Below are 19,860 nucleotides of genomic sequence, written 5' to 3' on the forward strand. Positions count from 1 at the left end.
AACTGATCCGCAAGCCGAGAAAATTGAATTATCGAGACTAGCGTCACCTAATTCGTTTGGCGGGCGCTTCCTCCTTACTACAGTCTGTTTTTATACAAAATAAATAAATATTGAAATTAACAAAGTTTTTGAAAATTATTATGTTATATTTAATTGAATTAACTAAATTCAATAGATACAAATGAATTTTCGGAAATATTTTTGCGATGACAGAAAAATAGTAACTCTTAGATATTAGATATCTTAAAAACTCACAGTTAAAACCAAAAATAGATTTGAATTGTACATTAATAATTATTGATATATTATAGCAATTTTTATTGTCATCATATTTAATTATATATCTAAATGCTTTCTCCTTGATATCAATTAGCCACAGTAAGTGAAAGGTGTATGAGATGCTGTGAAGTAAAGACTTTGATATTGAGAAGCATGTAATTCCTATTTAATGGAGACAATTAATTTGTTTCTTGACCATAAGAGAATTAGATTATATTTAAAACATACTGGTGAGTTCATTTTTAATAGCAGATACTATAATATGATTTAAGTATTTCTGTACTTTAAATATTTACATTATTTTAGTTAATTTAATTTGATTATAGAAGATGAATCCAAACCAAATCAAAAAATCACGTTATTTTGTTTCATTTATAAAGGTAATGTATCAGATACTTTTGAGTCACTTTAAAATATTATTTTTTTCTATTGAGGGAAAGATTATGTTATTTACTCTGAGTAATTTGTACATATGACTTCCATACTCCCTATTTTAAAATGATACATTGATGTTTAGTGGTCATTATTCAAAGGAAATTAATTACTTTTCTGTTTATTTTTCTATTTCGGGAATTATTAGTCTACTTACTTCAAATTCTTTATTTATTAAATTTACATCATTGTGCTAATACTTCCAATGTTTCAGACCATCTTCAGGAGCATAGTTTAAAAAAACAGTCACAAAGCTTTTTGTTACTTTAAAATTTTGGAATATAATCAAATTTTGAGTAATATATGTAGTGACAATGATTAATTGTAAGTATGGTTTGGTTGCAGTTTTTTTAAAATTAATATGACGAAAATTCTAGCAAAAATTGAATTAAAATGACAGAAAAAACAAAGAAAGGTATTGAAAGTATGCAAAATAATCATAATGAAAAATTCAAAAACAAAGAAAAGAAAATTTGTATATATTTGAAAACTTGAATATTATTATATAACAAAAAAACTTTGTGACTGTTTTTTAAAATAGGCTCTTAAAGATGGATTTAGTGTCTGAAATGTTGGAAGTATTAGCACACTAATGAATAATTAATAGATAAAGAATTTGAAGTAAGAAGGGCAATAATTCTCAAAATAGAAAAAAAAGGAAAAAATCTTGCTGATAAGAAAGTTCTTCTTAAATCATAATCAGTAAAGAATACATTTTTAAAACGTTATTAAATTCTCCTTCATTGTGTTATTCATCTTTTCATGTGTAACAATGATACTAATTTAAAATAATGTTGAACAAGAATTTCTGTTTTAATAAAGTTTTAATTTATTTTATTTCCAGAATAAATGTATACTAAGTTTAAAAAAAAAGAACATTGGTGTTTTTCAAAAAAATTTCAAATAAAAATAAACTTTTCATACTTACTCTACTTTTATTCGATTGAGAGTCTTAAATTGCACCAAAATTGATTTATATTTAATTAAAATAAATATGCAAAGTTAGTGTACTGGCTTTAATTTATATAAATATATAAATTTATATAACTCAATTCATACAGTAATGCATTTTAAGTCATTTTTGTGTGATGAACAGCTATTTAAAATTATTTTTATGAGGATCATTTTCTGATTAATTTTAATTTACTTACAAACAATCTTATCACAGCAGTTACATTTTACATTAAGCCTCTTCCAGAATGTATTCCGACAACTATCAAACTGACGGGGAAGAGGTGATTTCGGTTTTGAACAGGGGAACCCATACAGCACATACGGATTTATCTGGCAGGCACCAGTTAGATGATAGTCAAAAGTAGTGTTGGAACAAGCCTATTGTTGTGGAAATTATTTGAGCTAACCATGTGACACTTTTTTGTATTCAAGTCTGAAGAGTAAGAGGTCTGAGATAAATGTTGCGAAAAATATAATAAATTGTTTCGTCTGTGAGAAATAAACTTTTTTTTTATACCTTTAAAGATAAATTTTGTTCACCTTTTTCCATATTGGAATTTCTTCAGTTTGTTTAAAATATTTTTCAACTCATATATGCAAGCCACTGTTAAACCAAATGTGATTATTGAAATTTGATTATAAAATCATCTCAATGAAAATCAAAAAATATTCTGCAAATAATGGGGAAAATTAAATTTTATATAATTACTCAAAAAAAAATGTTTAGAACATTTTTGATCAATTTTGAATATTCCTACAGGTATGTTCCTAGACCTATTGGCTGAGAACTTTAAGATTGCAGCATGGCTATTACTTATTATGAATATGTAGTTAAACTGTATGCAGCCTTCAGCAAGTAATGGGGTGATGTAAGTAGTTACGATTTTTTTTTGAGTAGACTGAAATTTGTATGTATTTTTTTGTAGTATGTGTTAATATGAATGAAAACAATTTGTTCATATAATGATTCCTTATTAGTTTGTATATAAGGTACTGTTAGATAAATTAGGTTGCACGTTAGAATTCATTGACAATTCAAAATGAAATATCATTTGTACTGTTTAAATGAACATTTTACTTAAACTTAAGATATACTTAATTCCAGGTATTTTTAACAAATACGGTCACCATAGAATACATTTATAAAAAAGGTATTAATTTCTCCTTCATCGTGTTATTGATAATTTTGTGAGTAACTTTGATGCTAATTTAAAACAATATTCTTTTTCTCTCCTGTGATTAAAAAAAAGTGGTTTCAACTTAATATATTCCTATCTATCAGAGTGGACATTTTTTCTAGTCCAATAGACGATAAGAACTTAATTGGAGAAAATATAAAATATTAGTCCTCATGCACTTACATATAAATGATGGGTGACAAGTTCTATTTGTGTCAAATTTGAGAAACTGCACTGTATGTTTTCTAATCATTTCTATGAACACTTAGATAGTTGGCTACTTGTTTTTGGTTTTGTGAATTTGTTTCTTCACTTTTTTAAAGTTATTTATTATATCTAAATTGTTTTTATTTGTATTTGTCATATTTCTCTAGAGTTTTTGTCAAGGAAAATGATAAAAATCTAAGAATTTACTTTTACGAAATCCACCAACCTGAGGGAAGTATATAACATAATATTTTCTATGTCATAGTATATTATTTGTGAAACAATAAAACAAATAATTTATTTTTGTTTACAAATATGAATAGGTTAAAGTATTTTAAAATTTCGTGCAGTTGAAGAGGAGAAAGAGGGAGACCCGAACCCTTCAGATGTGTTTTGGCTATGCTACTTATAATAACTATGATTATAATATTACTTATTGGTTGGAAATAATAAGAATAATTCTCAACCAGAGAATTTGTGGTTTATATTAAACCAAACATGTATTATTATGATTGTTATTATTTTTTGGTATATAATTTTCCATAAAGAACTTTTGTAATCTACCAAAAAACAAAAAAATCTAACCCATAATCTACATTATTTCAATATTCTGAACGTTTCGTGCAACCTTTCTATTATAATTCCATCTTAAGTACTTGAAATCTTATATCCTCCTAAGTGATGAATCCTGTTCCTTAAAGTTGTATATTATCTATAGTCATAAAATTGTTATTTTTGTATTATATATTCAATAGAATGTAATATCTATCTCCTGTACCTCAAAATTTGTGTTGTTATCTGTAAGGTACATTAAATCCAAAAATCAACTGAAATCCATCCACTTGCTTCAAAAAGTGGGAAGAAATCTAAAAATAACAGTCGAAATTCCCATGTTAAAACTTTTTTCTAATTAATGAAAAGTTTGGCTATATAAAAATTTATTGAAGGCATATCCAAAATTTATTTTTACAATATATCCATCACCAAATTCGTAGTTTCTATTATAGAATGACAAATTTGTGAACATTTTAGGCTTCTCAGTTTTTCAGCCACCATTTTATTATTTATTCTTATAATTAGATGTAGTGAAAGTACTTTTCTATGTTAAAATTTCTTTATTTTAATGATCATTAACAACGTTTTGGGACGGATCGCCACATTATCAGGTTGTTTGCTGTATTGTCATGTTGCGGTGTAATTTCAAAAGTGTGCAAAAATTTGCTTTTAGTATTAGTCATAAGGTCTTCACTCAAAACAATATTTCTAACTTCTTAATATTTAGATTCTTACTGGATGAGTTGTCATTAATATTCTCATATAATATCATAGCAAGAATTTAAATTTTCATTTCATGAAATATTGCAGACTTAGACTAAAAACGCTTTTTGCATACTTGGATTTTCTAAACTTCAACCACAAACAACAAAATTCAAACACCGTTTTTGTGGGAATTAGTTCTACTTATTTTTACTTTCAATTACCTATGTATAGAATATATAGTAAGGGACAATATTACGATCAAGAACTATTTCGAAATCGAGTTTTTTGGCTTTTATACATGTTTTGAGGTATCTTGAGCCCAAAAAATCTAGTCCCACACAATGGTTTGTGAACAAAGTAGCTCAAAAACAAAAACATTCAAAATTTTCGTCTTCTCTGGTCTTCAGATAACAGTACTAACTTCATCACGAGATCACTGACCTACACAAAACTTGGGGACTTAAGTAGGTTAGTAAGCGATAGTTGTTTAATGCGCGCATGGCACCAGATTTTTTTCCATGTATCTCCAATTCAATCCTTGCTAATACTAAAATATTGATTTATTTTCTAAAATTTGTGGGCAGTAAAAAATTTTATTGTATTCATTGGTGAATTTAATCAATAACACAACAAACGAATTCTTATTAAATAAAATCCATTGTCTAACTTAAACTTAGTTAAGCTAAGCAGATTAGGATACAAGAGTGACGTACACAGAGATACAGGGAGTAGAATAGTGATGTAATTGGCAGAGAGGGGATGTGGAGCAGGTATTGAACGGTGACGTCAGAAACGTGACGTCATAATGATGACGTGTGGCCTATATATAGGCCCACTACAAGAGGATTCCCCTTCCGAAGCAACAATACATCCTCGTATGTTTCTTCCTCTCCCCCCCTCCCCCCCAAATCTTATTATATCTTCTTTATTTACAACAGAGTTTATCTCATTAAAAAAAATACATCTATAGAATATTATATCTGTTATTAGTTTCTCAAATACCAAAACAAACAAAAAAGTACATTCGGAACATTAAAAGTTTTATGCAATTAAAAATTCTCAGAATCTGAAATAGTGGTATTTAGTAAAATAATATTCTGTTTTAATTATCTCGGTAAAACTTAACCCCTGAAAAATTGTGTTGTTTTGATAAGTGCTGGGACAATACAAGACAAAATTGCAAGTTTTTTAATTTATGCAATATAGATTAAATGTATGATTTCTGTTGTTTTTTTCGTGACTCCTTGCGACACTTAATAAAAAGTAAACAAACCAACTCAAAGTGGGGTGTTTCAAAATGGCGCCCATTGAAAGAGAAAAATGTAAATATACAAAAAATTAAATAATTTGAAGATGATTTGCAAACAACCTTTCGATGCTACTCCGTAAGAAACACAAAATAATTGTTAGAATATGATTGAAAAATTTCAATCTCAAAGCTTTGAATTTCTTAACTACCTGAAGATCAATCGATGTTTCGCCAATTAAGAAATCATCGAGACTACATCCGAAGCTGCTTTAGATATCACGATATCAGGTCTATTGTCTATGGAGCATTTTTGAAAGAGGGCGTGAATTGAGAACCAAAACTCACCACCTTTTAAGGCAACCTATTACTGCATAATGCAAGAAGAGCTTTACAAAGCCCTAAGAGAATGTAACATATCTGAAGCTTATACGCATGATAAAGCTCACTATGAAGGATGTGAGATGTACAGATATAATAAATGGTGAAAGATCTGATAAATATCATGCAAGAAAAGGACTTCAGTAAGGACATGCATTGACCTGTATATTATTAATTTGGCACTTGAGAAGTTTATTTAAGACGAAAGCAAGGAAGTATATTTATTAGACTAATCCTGTTGTTGGCTTACACAGAAAACGTGTGCATCGTGGGATGGTCCCTTTAGGTCGTGACCGAGGCTTTTCTAGCACAGCACACACTTGGATTGGAGGACACAACAAGAAAACTTGTTATTAGAAGTCAACGAGTCCAAGGACAGAGGGAGGTTCAGTGACAGTAACCATTGGGCATCATGACTTGAAAAAGGTTCTGGAGTTTATTTACTTGGGTTCCGTGAACCCTCGGGATAAAGACCCCGACGTTAAGATTAGAAGGGGCTTAATCACCGATGCTACTTTGGCCTAAAGTAACAGTTAAACAGGCGAATACTCTGCAGAAAGACTAAGCTCTATAAACCATAGGTACATCCTGTGCTTCAGTATGAATCTGAATGTTGGGCGACAGCCAAGGCTGTAAAATAAGAGCTGATCTTCCAAAGAAAAATTCTCCATAGAATTTTCGGAAGTAAAACAATTAGAGAAGAATGGAAGAAACGGAATAACCTGGAGCTATACAATGACTGTGGAGAACCTTATATTGATAGAACAATAAATCTGAGAGGTCAGAGATACGGTGGGCATATCACCAGAAAGGCGAATGGAGAAATGTCAAAAATTCTGCTAACACAGCCTATTTATTAAACCAGAAGGAGAGAGAAATCGGTACTGAGTTGGTCGGATGGGGTACCGGGAGGTGCTGAAAATATCCTGGGAGAGAACAGGATAGCAGCAGCACAGGACCGTGAAGATTTAAGGAGCGGTTGGAGAATGCCAAGACCTGTATCGGGTTGTAGAGGATTAAAAAATAAAAAACGTATATGTGATATTTTTTGTCCTGATGATATCTGAACGGGCGAAACGTCAACTCGTGAGTAGTTGGTCAATGCTCTCTATTCATATCTTCTAAGGCCTTACTCGTCCAGGTCTCATCTGCAGGAACTACATAAGGAAGAATTTGTTGATGTGGTTTGGCCACGTCATGCGAATGGAAAAGACCCGGAAATCCGTACCTATGAGAAATTATTGTTAGTAAAATGATTTAAAAAACCCACAAGAGGATTTTACTAAAGAAATTTTTGAATAAGAGTTTTGGAGCCTCATTTATTATAACAAAAACAAGCTGGCCAGAGTATAAAACAAAGTAAACGAAATATGTGATAATGGCATAAACGCGTGATAATCCAATATCACTTAATGTAATATTAAAAAAAAATTATCATTGATTATTTGTTTCTAATTTAACTGTTGCTTAAATTGTATTTAAATTAATTTGGTTTACATCTTGGCCTTCCATTATATGACATTAACTTTACCAACAGATCGTAATGAAAACACAGTAGTGTGCCATTCCTATTTGGACAGATCGAGGTTACTATATCCTCAGTATCTAAAAAAAAAAAATAATTCATTTTACCAAAATTAGTTTCCAAATGCTTAAGAGAATAAATATGTTGATAGTTAGCTTTCAAAATAATTGTTACACCTCAGATGATGAAATGGTATCTCCCAAACTTCCTAATATAATTTATGGATTGAACACAATGTTTTTGTTGTGTTCTGTTGGTAAGGAAGGAAGAACAATTAATGCAATGAATTTAAATTATTAATTAAAAATAAAGAGACAGTTAAATGAACTCCATACGATTAAGAAAGTAGAGGAAGTGTTTTGTGTTCTGATTCGAACTTATCCCAAGGTTTACAGATATCATCTGCACAATAAAAAGCTCGCGTGAGCCACTACGTAAGTAGGTTGGTAGGTAGGTGTTCGTAATCGTTGTCAACAAGCTCCGTATCCGTGGAAGCAGGTCATTCACAAAGATGTAGGTAAAGATGGATCAAGAAATTATTATAGTAAAATTTACTGTAATAACTAAAATTTAAAAAAAAAAAAGAGGTTATTTTCAGTTAAAAAGCCATTTTGTATCACCATCTGTATTATTTTATTTTATTATGTTAGTAGCTCCAGTCAGTTCCCATTTCTACACTTACACAGGTGATAGATGCTTTAATATTCTTATCGTTTTGATTATAACAGTCCTTGTTTTACCTTAATGTATTACTTTCGTAGTTCTAATACCCTTCCAACCTTCAAATCCCGTATCTTCGACCACCTTCTGTCCGCCCAATTCGAGACAATAATGACAATTGAGAGTTTCAAACAAGGTTTATATATTTTCTGTATTTGTAAATATGTACTTTACCAGAAATTGTACCTTTCCATTTATTATTTTTAGTTTAATTATATTGTATTTTTATCATTTTATTTTTCTATTACTTATTATCAGAAGTGTTTGTCATCTTATGTTTTATGATATGACATGTGGTTTTACTTTATTTATTCTATTCTTATTTTATATATTCTGTTAATTATTATTGTTCATTTTTATATTTTTAAATTCATCGTCTTATTATATTTTATGACGTTTTATAATTTAATTTTTATTTTGTATTTCACTCTAAGGCTCTAAAGCCTAATTTTTACGCATGTATATTATTCTAAAGGGAATAATCTCAGAATAAATAAAGAATATTATTTTTATTGTTATTGATAGTAGGGGGCCATTTTAGCCACAGGACATATTTCATACTTCTGGATTGTAGATTGTTTGTTTCCAAATTCACAAAAACGATTTTTTAAACAATTTACTATATTTTATACACTAATATAAAGCACTATTAATTAATTTTAAAAAATTTCCAAAATGATATCCTATATAAAAAAAATATAAACATTATTGATACTTAAAAGAATTTCTTGGAAGAAATAGATTAGTAGTAAAATTATTGAATAGTATATCGTTGGCAAAAATCCAAAATAGTATATTTAGAAATTTCTGAAAGCTGTAAAGTAGAGGTATCAGCGAATTTTCTAATTTTGAAATATTCAGTGTCCCATCAATAAGTGGTCATGTTGGGTGAGCAGATACTATACATTAAGAGAAAAATATATGTCTATATGACCTATAGTCCATTCTCAACGGTATGAGATAAAAATAAAATTTTGTGTTTTTAGCTGTAATCCGTGGTTTTTCTCAGAAAAACCCAAATAAATCTACTTTAAAATCCACTTAAAAAATGAAAGGGGTACCAAATTAAATATGATAAAATTTCCTGTGAGTTGGATCTGCCAAAAAAAAAATCTAGTATATGTGGAAAATTAAATTTTAATATTTCTTAAAATGTGTGGACATTTGAAGCAGCTATTAATCTTCATTGGCTAGGCTATAAACATCCCATGTCTTTAAAAAAAAACTTAATTTATTGAGCTTTATATTGTTAAAAAATTGAAAAAAAATAAAAGTAAAAAATACCAAAAAATACTTCGTACATTTTTTAAGAAGGTTTAAAGTAAATTTATTTGAGTTTTTCTGAGAAAACCCATTGATAACAGCTGAAAACACAAAATTTGATTTTTATTCCATACATGTCATAAAGACTTTTATGTTCCTCTTAAGGTATAGTATCTACTCCCACAATATGACCACTTATTTATGAGATACACTGTACGTTAATCGATAATTTCACATGTTTTTTTAATTATCGCTTAGAATAGAAAATCAAATTCAAGATAAAATAGTTTACAGATACGTCAGTATTTCTATTTTTTTTTATTTTCTGAAAACTATTCTTTTTGTGCAGATTTACATTGAATACTTAGTTAGCTATATTTCAAAATAAATGATATGTCGTTTGAGAATAAAATGGACTGGACTAGCAGTTTGTAAGTAATATCCTGGAAATTTTCAATGCGAAAAGTAGTAGATGGAATTTGACAAAATTTACACCATATGTGGGTCAAATCGGACGAACCCTATTACTAGATATAGGTTCTGGGCATTCGTTAACAAAAGTGGAGTATAGAATTGAATAAAATAGATTTGGGACTATCTAGATACCAATCTTAGCAATCCTTAAAAATTTTATAAAAATGAGATCAGGTGTAGAAGGTGCTATTTGAGAACATAGATTTGAATACAGACTGACAACCAGACACTCACAGAACTAAATTTGTTCCTTGTTGTCTGAAACGTAAAATATGCTAGGAAATTTTGGATTCTGAAAAAATCCATTTCCTGGATGCGGTTTCTCTACATCGGGTAGAAAGGATGTAAACATTTATATAAAAAAATCGAATAACTAAACTTTTAATATCTCTACTGAAGGTTTACTGTTCATTCGCATTATATTTTTGGAATAATAATGTTTTATAGGGCATGTCCAACCACTAGCATTCACAATATGACTTAATAATTATCTAAACCAGTACTAAACACAATGAGGTTAGTCAGTAATCAGTTCTCAATATGTCGGCCTGGTCCCGAGGAAAGGAGTGGAATACAATGGCCGAACTGGAATACAACTGTTGCCTCATTTCCTCTTATTTATGGGACAGGATCCGATAATTAGCTGCTCATGCCAGTAATTGCTCTTATTGTAGGTACTCGAATGGCCCTGTTCGACCAAGGTCCAGTTTCGGTTCTACTTCGTGTTCAGCTCAGCGTTGGTGTCAGTATTGAAGTAATTCATTAGTATATCGTATCGAATGATGAATGCAATATTAACTCAATTATCTAACTTTTAAGGATATGGATTTTCAATTATTTTTTTATTTAAATCTCATTTTTGTATCATCCAAATAAAATTGTACATGTTTATTAAGAATAGTATATTCTTTAACTAATTGTATTGTTTTATGGAAGACTATTTACTTAATATGGAGCGAGGTGGCTCAGTGTGTAAGGTGCTATCCTACTAACTCCCAGGACCCGGTTCCGAATTCGGCTGAGACGGATAATTATTTATTATTTTACTGTAACCATGAGTCAACCATGTGGGTTTGGGAGCCCTCTTGGGACCACCCCATCCTTTATAAGGTGGTTATCATTAATTAGGGAAAAATCTGGCGGTAATACTTGTAAAATTAATCCTTCCTTTTATTTTATTCATCTACCCTCGACATTTCTGTATACTTTTTGCATCTTCAGGATTACATTATCTTTTCTTTAGTCTCCATACACATAATTATTTTTGTCATTATTATAAGACCTTAATGTTCCCTATGTAACCGATCTAGCCCGAACCAGATATCACTCCTTCCAGTATAAACTCTCTAACCACTCAAACCCCCTAGTTTCTAATCTTGCATCCTCTTTCATTCCTGACAATCCTCGGAGGCGCCTGAAAAGAAGATGGCCACGAGACCAGCTAATGTAAAATGTCATTAGAGTGCTACCAATGGGTTGTTTCTCTACACGCCTGTAACACTCCAAATTAACTTAGATCAGATTTACTAAATGTATTATAATGTACAGTTGTAAATAGCAATAAATAAATATTAAAAAAAAGAAGTCATTATTATGATTTGTCCTAATTTTTTATTGAAGATTTACTCTGCACTAAATCAGAATTACAACTAAAATTATAATTTGAAAACTGCTTTTTGCCTTAAAATATCGTATTCTTGGTAAAATATTAACAAAAAAATCCAAGTTTCGAAAAAACTGGTTTATAAGTATTTTTATTTTATACTAAATCTCATTTGTACCTGAAAGCGTAAATGAAAAATACATTAATTCTTGTGAAATACTTTCTTCCTTTTATTTTATTTTTTTATTATCTTTTCTTCGACGTTTCGATGTCCTTTCCCCATCTTATCCATTCTTTCGTCTCCTTGTTAATTAGATCCATATAATTATATTTTTTCATTTTTATAATTTTTCCTAATTTTATATTTGAGACTTATTATGTTTAAACCATCTGAGCTATCACTTATTCATACAGTTTAGTTCAATGTTAAGTGATACTGCAGAAGATTTAAACAGAATAAATCTCCATTATAAAATCAGGATTTCTTATAAATATGACTAAATATAATTATGTGGATAAAATTAAACAAAGAGGTTTAAAGAAAAGTAATATTATGCTGAGGATGCGGAAAGGATACCGAAACGTCGAAAAAAAATATATATATATTTTTTTTTATTGATATTTACAACTGTATAAAAAAATACAACCAGTAAATTTGATCATAATGACATAATGATATGATACAGGATGTAGAGAAACTACCAAGCAGTAGAACTCTAAAAACAGTTTATAATATAAGGTCACGAGGCCATCTTCTTTTCAGGGGCCTCGGAGGATTGCCAGGAATGGAAGAGGAAGCAAGGTTAGAAACGAGTGGGTTTGGGTGGTTAGGGAGTTTATTATGGAAGGAATAATATCGGGTTCGGACTAGATCGGTTACATAAGGAACATTTAGGTCTTTATGGATGGAAAAAAAAAATATATATAAAATAAAGAAAACAAAAAGAAGAATTTATTCCACAAGTGTATTCTTCATTTACGGCTTTCGGGTGATCAGATTTAATAGAAAATAAAAATATTTAATAGCGATTTTCTAATGGCTTTTTGAGTCAATATTTTACAGTAATAATCAGTTAATGAATTATAATTTCAGTCATAATCCTTATTTTGTGTAGATATATAAATATATTTATCTTGAATAAAAACAAACACTGTACAAAGTAAAGTTAAAACAGGCCGTTAATACTATACCACAAATTTATTAATGAGTTCACAAAGTTTTGGGCTTTTAATCTATCCTTGGGTACAAAATTTCTAATGCATTTCTTTGTTAAATTAATTAAATCTCCAATGTTATGTCCATACATTTCATCAATTTTGATTTTCAACTTCCTTCAACTTGTACTATACTTTAGTATTTTTGAGTCCAGTCAGCCTCCTACATGTATGGTTTAAGTTAAAATGGACTTTTATACTTTTATTTATTTATTGTTATTTACATTATAATACATTTAGTAAATTTGATCTCAGTTATAATGTATATAACGTGTGTGGTGATATAGACGTGTTGAAAAACTACCCATTGGTAGCACTCTAATGACATTTTACACGTCTCGTAGCCATCTTATTTTCAGGTGCCTCGCAGGATTGTCAGGAATGGAAGAGGAAGCAAGGTTAGAAACTCGTGGTTTTGGGTGGTTTGGGAATTTATAATGGAAGAAATGATATATGGTTCGGACTAGATCTGTTACGTAAGAAACATTAAGGTCTTAATGTATGATTTTATTTGTGACAAAGCAAGGAGCATTGAGCATTTTGGATTGTAAGGATTGGATACGAGAGGAATTCGAAAGTTTGGTGGAGCCCCAAAGCTCAACTCCGTATGTCCAGATTGGCCTTATTACAGTCATGTAGATCAGTCTTTTCTAATGAATTGGAAGTTTATACCGTAATAGTCGAAATAGATGTGCAGTTTCCTGTCTTTTCAGTCTTGTGTGAGGATTCCAGGATAGTCGTTTGTCCAGATGTAATCCAACTGTAGGGCAGTCGGTAGGTTTACGACGAAGGGTGATTTGATGGGATTTGTTGGGCTGTTTTATATTAAATTACTTCAAATTTATTAATGAGTTAATGTTTCTACCTTTCAAGTCATGCTCAGATACAAAATCTCTAATGATTTCATGTGTTATAATAATTAATCTTTAATGTTACTTCCGTGTATTTCATCAATTTTAAACATATCTCCCTTGAACTTGTATCACTCTTCGATCCATTCAACCTCTCACAAGATGCAGGAAGAGATTTTGTAATTAAGGATGGCTTGAAACGTTAATTAATTTGTCATGAACCAGTGATGTGGCTGGGATAGAAGCACTGGGATCCCGCAGTCCTGCCTTGCCATTCACATGTGGGGTGGTGGAGATTGGTTCGGGGATCCCCGGGGTAAATGAAAGTATTGTATATAGGTGTGTATAGGTATAGTGTAGGTATGTATGGGTATTGTGTTACAGATGATTTCTTTTGATTTGATATGATTGATTTACTTTAATTTTCTAAACATCTTTAGTTTTTTTTATTTTACTATTATTTATATACTTAAAATTTCATTTTATTTTAAATTAATATTTCCATTATTATTTTATTACTTTATGTTTTGCTCTATTTATTTATTTTTCTTAATTTATTTTATTTTTGTTATCTTGTATAAATAGTGTGATTGAATATATGCTATAATACTCCTTCCCTTGAGTGTGGCAGATTGTATTATTATCTCAATAAAGGATTTGTAAAAAAATGTGCTAAAATATTAACTGCTCAACTTATATTTAAGTTGTACATAAGCCTTCCATCTTTAACTAACTAATAAATAAATTAAATATATAAAGAGTTTTTTTTTTTAAGAAGTTAGGTTTTTAAATTTGTAACTCTGTTTCCACTGAAATCTAAAAGCTGACAGTTGATTTGTTGTCAGTACGTTTTGCCATTATACCATGAATAGACTTACGCAAGAATAATGCTTACAAATGGTACAAATTTATGTCGAAAATCTAACTGCAGTTCGTCAAAAATACTATTTTCGTTCGTTTCACGATCGACAAAATTGGCCATCTGAACCTGTTATTGGTTACATCATGGATCCTTCATACTGTTTGATAATACGCATCCACAAAGTCGTAAAATTGACATCGAGGAAGTTGTTGCTCTAATGGTTCATATTGAGGAGTCCAAATGAGTCGATTCGCCATTGTTCATAACAACTGGAGGTGTTTTCATACACTTTTTAGAAAATTTTGTGGAAATATCTTGATTTATGAGCTTTCAATCTAGCTTGTGCAATAATTGAATAAGCATTTGTTGAATGTGCCTAACACTAACAATGTAATGTGCAAAACATTCGATATGCGATTAAATGGCTTTCACGATGGTTTATTTATTGTAGGGACATGTGAAATCGCTAGTTTGCACCGACAAACTACAAACTGGACGACTAATAATACAACATTCTTTTGTTATAGCAGATGTACGGCCCCAACTGTTTGAAAATGTTGTCGAAAACAGAACTTATAAATTGTTCTTCGTTCTGACCTCCCGCAGTACTTACACACCCAAAATGAACTTCAAAAATTATCTTTTCGAAAAACCTGGGTCATTCAGATTATTTGTATGTTTTATTTTATTTTAAAGTTGTATACCTTTAACAATAAAAAAAAAGAATTTAAATTCATGCAAATGCGCTAATGAATATAGTTTACATTGGTGCAGTAGATTCATAATTAAGTGGGTGGAAGGAGTAGTGTTTAAAGGGCGCTATAGAGGAGGAATTGCGGGTAGGAACAGCAATGGAATTCCACGAAGAGGTAACGAGAATGAATGATTTGGTATGGAAAGCAGTTCTATGGTAAGGGCTATACAAGTAGGCTGCCATCTGGTATTCAATGAGTGAACAGAGCAACGTCGGGCGCACAAATTAAGAATACAAGCTGAGGTTGCCGTCTTCTTTAACAAGAAATACGGGACAAAAAGCGTGGGGGGGCAGGGGAGAAGTGGTGAGCAGGCAACTTAAAAAAAAAAAAAATCTCATGTAAATAAGGATCAATTGGAATTTTTTTTTAATTTTTAAAAATTAAATCTGTTTTACTAAAACCCATAAAGGATCAGAGATGCAATACTTTGTAAGAAAGTACTGGTACTCGACCAACTGTTGTGCAAGGAGGGAATTTGGTCAGAATTACTCTGGACCGCCAGATTATTACCCAACTAATGAGGCTGGTTGGACCTCGCAATGCTCCCGACTCACCAGGGTAGATTAATGGCTACAGTGGAACGGAAAATAATTATCTACCACAGTGCCTTACCACTGAGCTACCCACTCCAATAATTTTTAATATATATAATTTTTTTAACGTACATATAACTATTTATATACTTTTAAACAATTGTATGTAATCAATTTTTTTTTTAAATTAAAGGTAGTTGGTAACAAAAATTATTTAAAATTAAAAAGTCTGTAAATTAAGACCTTATTTTCTCATTCCCAGATTTCACTATCAAAGATTAGTTTATTTTTTAATTAATTAATTTATTCAAATATTTCCATTCGGATGTGAGACTTAGCATTATCAATATTACTGATCGTTCTTTATAGTAACATTTTGATTACATCGATTATTTTGTTAGCTTCTGATATTTTCTTAAGGTTTTGGTCACAACTATGAAAAAATTATTTCTCCGATATAATATTTAATTTACAGCATCTGATTACATTTTTTTCATCTGATTTTGAATTTTAAAGTTAGGTATACTTGCAAATGTAATTTTGTATTTTTCCTCCCTGTTCTAAAAATGCTTGAATAGGGGAACCTGTGACTAGGTTATTGACTTGAAATTGAAGTCATTCATGCCTTTATTCATTTATTAATGATAATTGAGACACTTAAGACTTTTTAGAATTAAAAAAAAAAATTAACACCTAGCATTTAACACATCGGTAATACAAATACATCATCATGAAAACATGTAAATTTTTCCTTCATTCAATATCAAATTAATTTAGATACTTCATAAAAGTTAAAATCTCAATTTTTTTTTTTAATTTATCCAGCAATCTTTTTATTTTTTATTTTAAATCTATCAGTTCTTCATATTCGTTTTAGTGCAATTTTTATTAAGTAATCTCTAAAAACAAATGAAAAAAAATTATAAAAACTTTATTTCTATCAATTATTAAAATTTAAAAAATCGATAGAATGGTTTCACTCTCAGTTTCTGTGACAAATTATTGTTATCACATAATGATGGGCGAGAAGTCTTTTCTTTGAAATTCATCTTACATATTGTAATTAAACTATAGTTTTATTTTTGTATGTTTTTACCATAACTATAATTATATCCCTTCATATATCTGTTGCTCGCGGATTCACCATTTATACAGAGGTGTCAGTTTATGAGAGATTGATACAAACAGAAAACAAAAATGAAATTAAATCGAAAAAAAAAAATAGTATGATTTTCTTCAAATTAAAGGGGAAAAAATTAGTGCTTCGTTCTGGAGACATTTTGTCTTGATTATTGTTTTATGGGACACAAATTTGAATATTCATGGATAGTATTTCTAATTTCGAGGATAACTTTATAAATTAATAGTAAATGGGCGCCATAATTTAGTAGATAAGCCGTAGATATCCACAGATGTTTTATTTTATTGGGTGTTCGCTATTGAGGAGTGTATAGTGATATTGATTTATTCTGTGATCTTAATTTTTATTCTCACACTTATCTATTCTAGCAATTATTAATTTTCATATTTTCTTTTTGTAATTAAGATTTAATTTAAATCACTATCTTGCAATATGAACCCAAACTTAATTGCTCTGTTTTAAGTCACTTTTATTATTTATCTTAAAAATATAAAATTAGAATAAAATTTTTTTAAATTTGTAAGGCTTATCGAATAATATGAAAAAAATTAATTTATTGTTATATTCCCGCTAATAATTTGTTAATAATATTTGATCCAGATGGTTATGCATCTGGCAAAAGTTAATCTATTTTTCTCTTTTAAACTTTGATTATTGATGACAATGAGGTCATTAAAAATTATTATATATATATATATATATATTAATTTATGGATACTAAAATGTAGCCCAGTAGATGGCGAAGATGTGGAGGGGTTGTATTGACCTGCGCTGCGCGAAGAAGCTCAGTAGCCCCACGACCGTCAGCAAGTTTAGGAGGTAGTAGCTAGTTCTATCGTCTGTCTACAATTCATTTTTAGTTAGTTCGTAATTTTATTACTGTCATTACATATTAATATTCGTATATTATTATCTTCATTATACATTTTATAGATGTATTAGTCATTAAAATATAGAATAATGCATGTTATCTAACTGAAAAAAAAATTAATCTCAGTTATTGTATATATCGATGTTAACTCAAACATATTGTCTTTATACCTAATCGATTACATATAGTCTTCTATAAATCATTCTTATTTCAATATAATAATAAATAAACTACAGGATTTGTATTACTGCGAGAGACACTCATGGATTAATATGTATCCTGCGCGAACTTTAAAGCGAACTTTAAAAAATAAATTAAGTTTAATTGAAAAAATATATTGACATCTAGATGGATATATGGACATAAACATGGACATAATGGTATAATGACATATATGGATTGTTGTCTATAAACCACAAATTTATATAACGAAAAAAACACTTACATACTCCAAATTAAATTATGATTTTGTGTTACAAAAACTGCAAGCTTTACAAACATAAGAACGAGAAATAGTGTATATACAATTGTTTTTATCATGTGTAATACCTGCACATATCATAAAGATACATAATTTTGTTTTTATTATTAGTGATTTTATTTTGTAAAATAAACTTTACATATATACTTTATAAAAATTAATAAAAAAAATATGAGTATGTTATTAATTTAGTAACATATGTAGATTATTCAACCTAAATTATATATTCTTCAATATATATAGATATATTCTCCCCATCTTATGAAATTTTTGTACGAACCATAAAATTTATTAATTTCCACTAAAACTATGAAAACTATTCACTTGTTATTATCGTGGGTGCTAATTATATAATTAATAAAAACTAATATAACGTATTGTACTTACACGTTATTGATTTATTAATTTTTCTTCTACGTAAAAAATAACTTTGAATCGTGTAATATTAACTGTAATTGATTTTAGCACGTATGCACTATATATATGCCAAAAAAAAAATGATTAAAAAATTAAATATCTTTTGTACATATCGAAAAATGAAATTTTTATGAGTAGGCTAATTTTAAAAAATGGACACTTTCTCTTAAAAAAAGAAAAGAAAAACTACACACGTTTTTATCGTTCTTAACTATTGATATCATTAGCACATTTTTTTTATAAGTGAATTTTGTTAGTATACTATTAGTAAATAAAATATATTCTTAATACAAAGTAATTTAAAAAAAAAAATTGTATAAGTATATGAGATTGATTTAATACATATTCTTGAAGAAAAAAAAATCCTGAATCATTAACTGTTTTTTATAGTTACATACTAAATAAATATAAAAGATAATGATTAAACAATTTGCAATTTTGAATATGTATATACTTATGATACATACTTACATAGATATATCTTAGTGTTACATATATACTTTGTAGACCTACTATAAAAAAATATGTTATCTATTATAGCAATTTTGGTTTCTAAAAGCATTTTGATTATTTTATGTTTATTAGAAATTACTTTTTTCAGAAGTGATTTCTCTCCGAAATGTGGTTTTAGATATCAATAGTTTATATTAATTAATAAAATACCACATTAACTAACTATATGTAGTATATTTTAGATTAGTATAAAAAAAAAAAAAAGTTAATCCTATTATCTCTTTAACTTTACTAAGAGAAAAAACTAAGTATAAACAAATATTTTGTACGCATCTTAAATTTTCTGTAATAATACGTCAATAAATTTTCAGTTAGTATCGTACTCAATCCATAAAACACTTAATTGTCACCTATGTCTTTTTAATTTCATCTAATAAATCTCAACTGAGACTCTCTTAATAAAACATTTTTTTATTCTATAAATTTATATTTTATAAAATTATATGAAACAAGAACACAGAAAATTTGGATTTTAACTGCAATGTATATTTATTAATTTTATCTATAAATATGTTGAATGATTTGTCTTTTGTAATAATGTTTAAAAAGCCGTCCCTTTATAGATATAAATTTATAAATATCAAAATAAAAAAAAAACATAATTAGTTCATGTTCATCAAAATTTATGTAAATTCAAAATTATTAAGATAAATATAAAAAAATGGCAAAACAATTGTTTTATATTTCTTTATTTATATA

General features: G+C 28.8%; 1 protein-coding gene across 5 annotated transcripts in view; it reads left to right on the forward strand.

Annotated features, from left to right (window-relative positions):
• The first annotated feature begins 2,466 nt into the window (after positions 1 to 2,466).
• LOC106684817 (micronuclear linker histone polyprotein) overlaps positions 2,467 to 19,860 on the forward strand; it is a 170,889-nt gene continuing 153,495 nt past the window's right edge. Inside the window, exon 1 of one of the 5 annotated variants that reach the window (XM_024360454.2) lies at positions 2,467 to 2,534. In XM_024360454.2, the coding sequence (XP_024216222.1) occupies positions 2,506 to 2,534 (29 nt within the window). In that variant the 5' untranslated portion in view covers positions 2,467 to 2,505. Of the gene's footprint in view, positions 2,535 to 17,640; positions 17,743 to 19,860 lie in introns of those variants that run through there. The other 4 variants (XM_014427101.3, XM_024360456.2, XM_024360455.2 and 1 more) reach the window with 4 other exon arrangements.

This window comes from Halyomorpha halys, unplaced genomic scaffold (assembly GCF_000696795.3).
Source record: "Halyomorpha halys isolate HHAL.00 unplaced genomic scaffold, Hhal_1.1 Scaffold623.1, whole genome shotgun sequence".
Classification (NCBI taxonomy): Eukaryota; Metazoa; Arthropoda; class Insecta; order Hemiptera; family Pentatomidae; genus Halyomorpha; species Halyomorpha halys.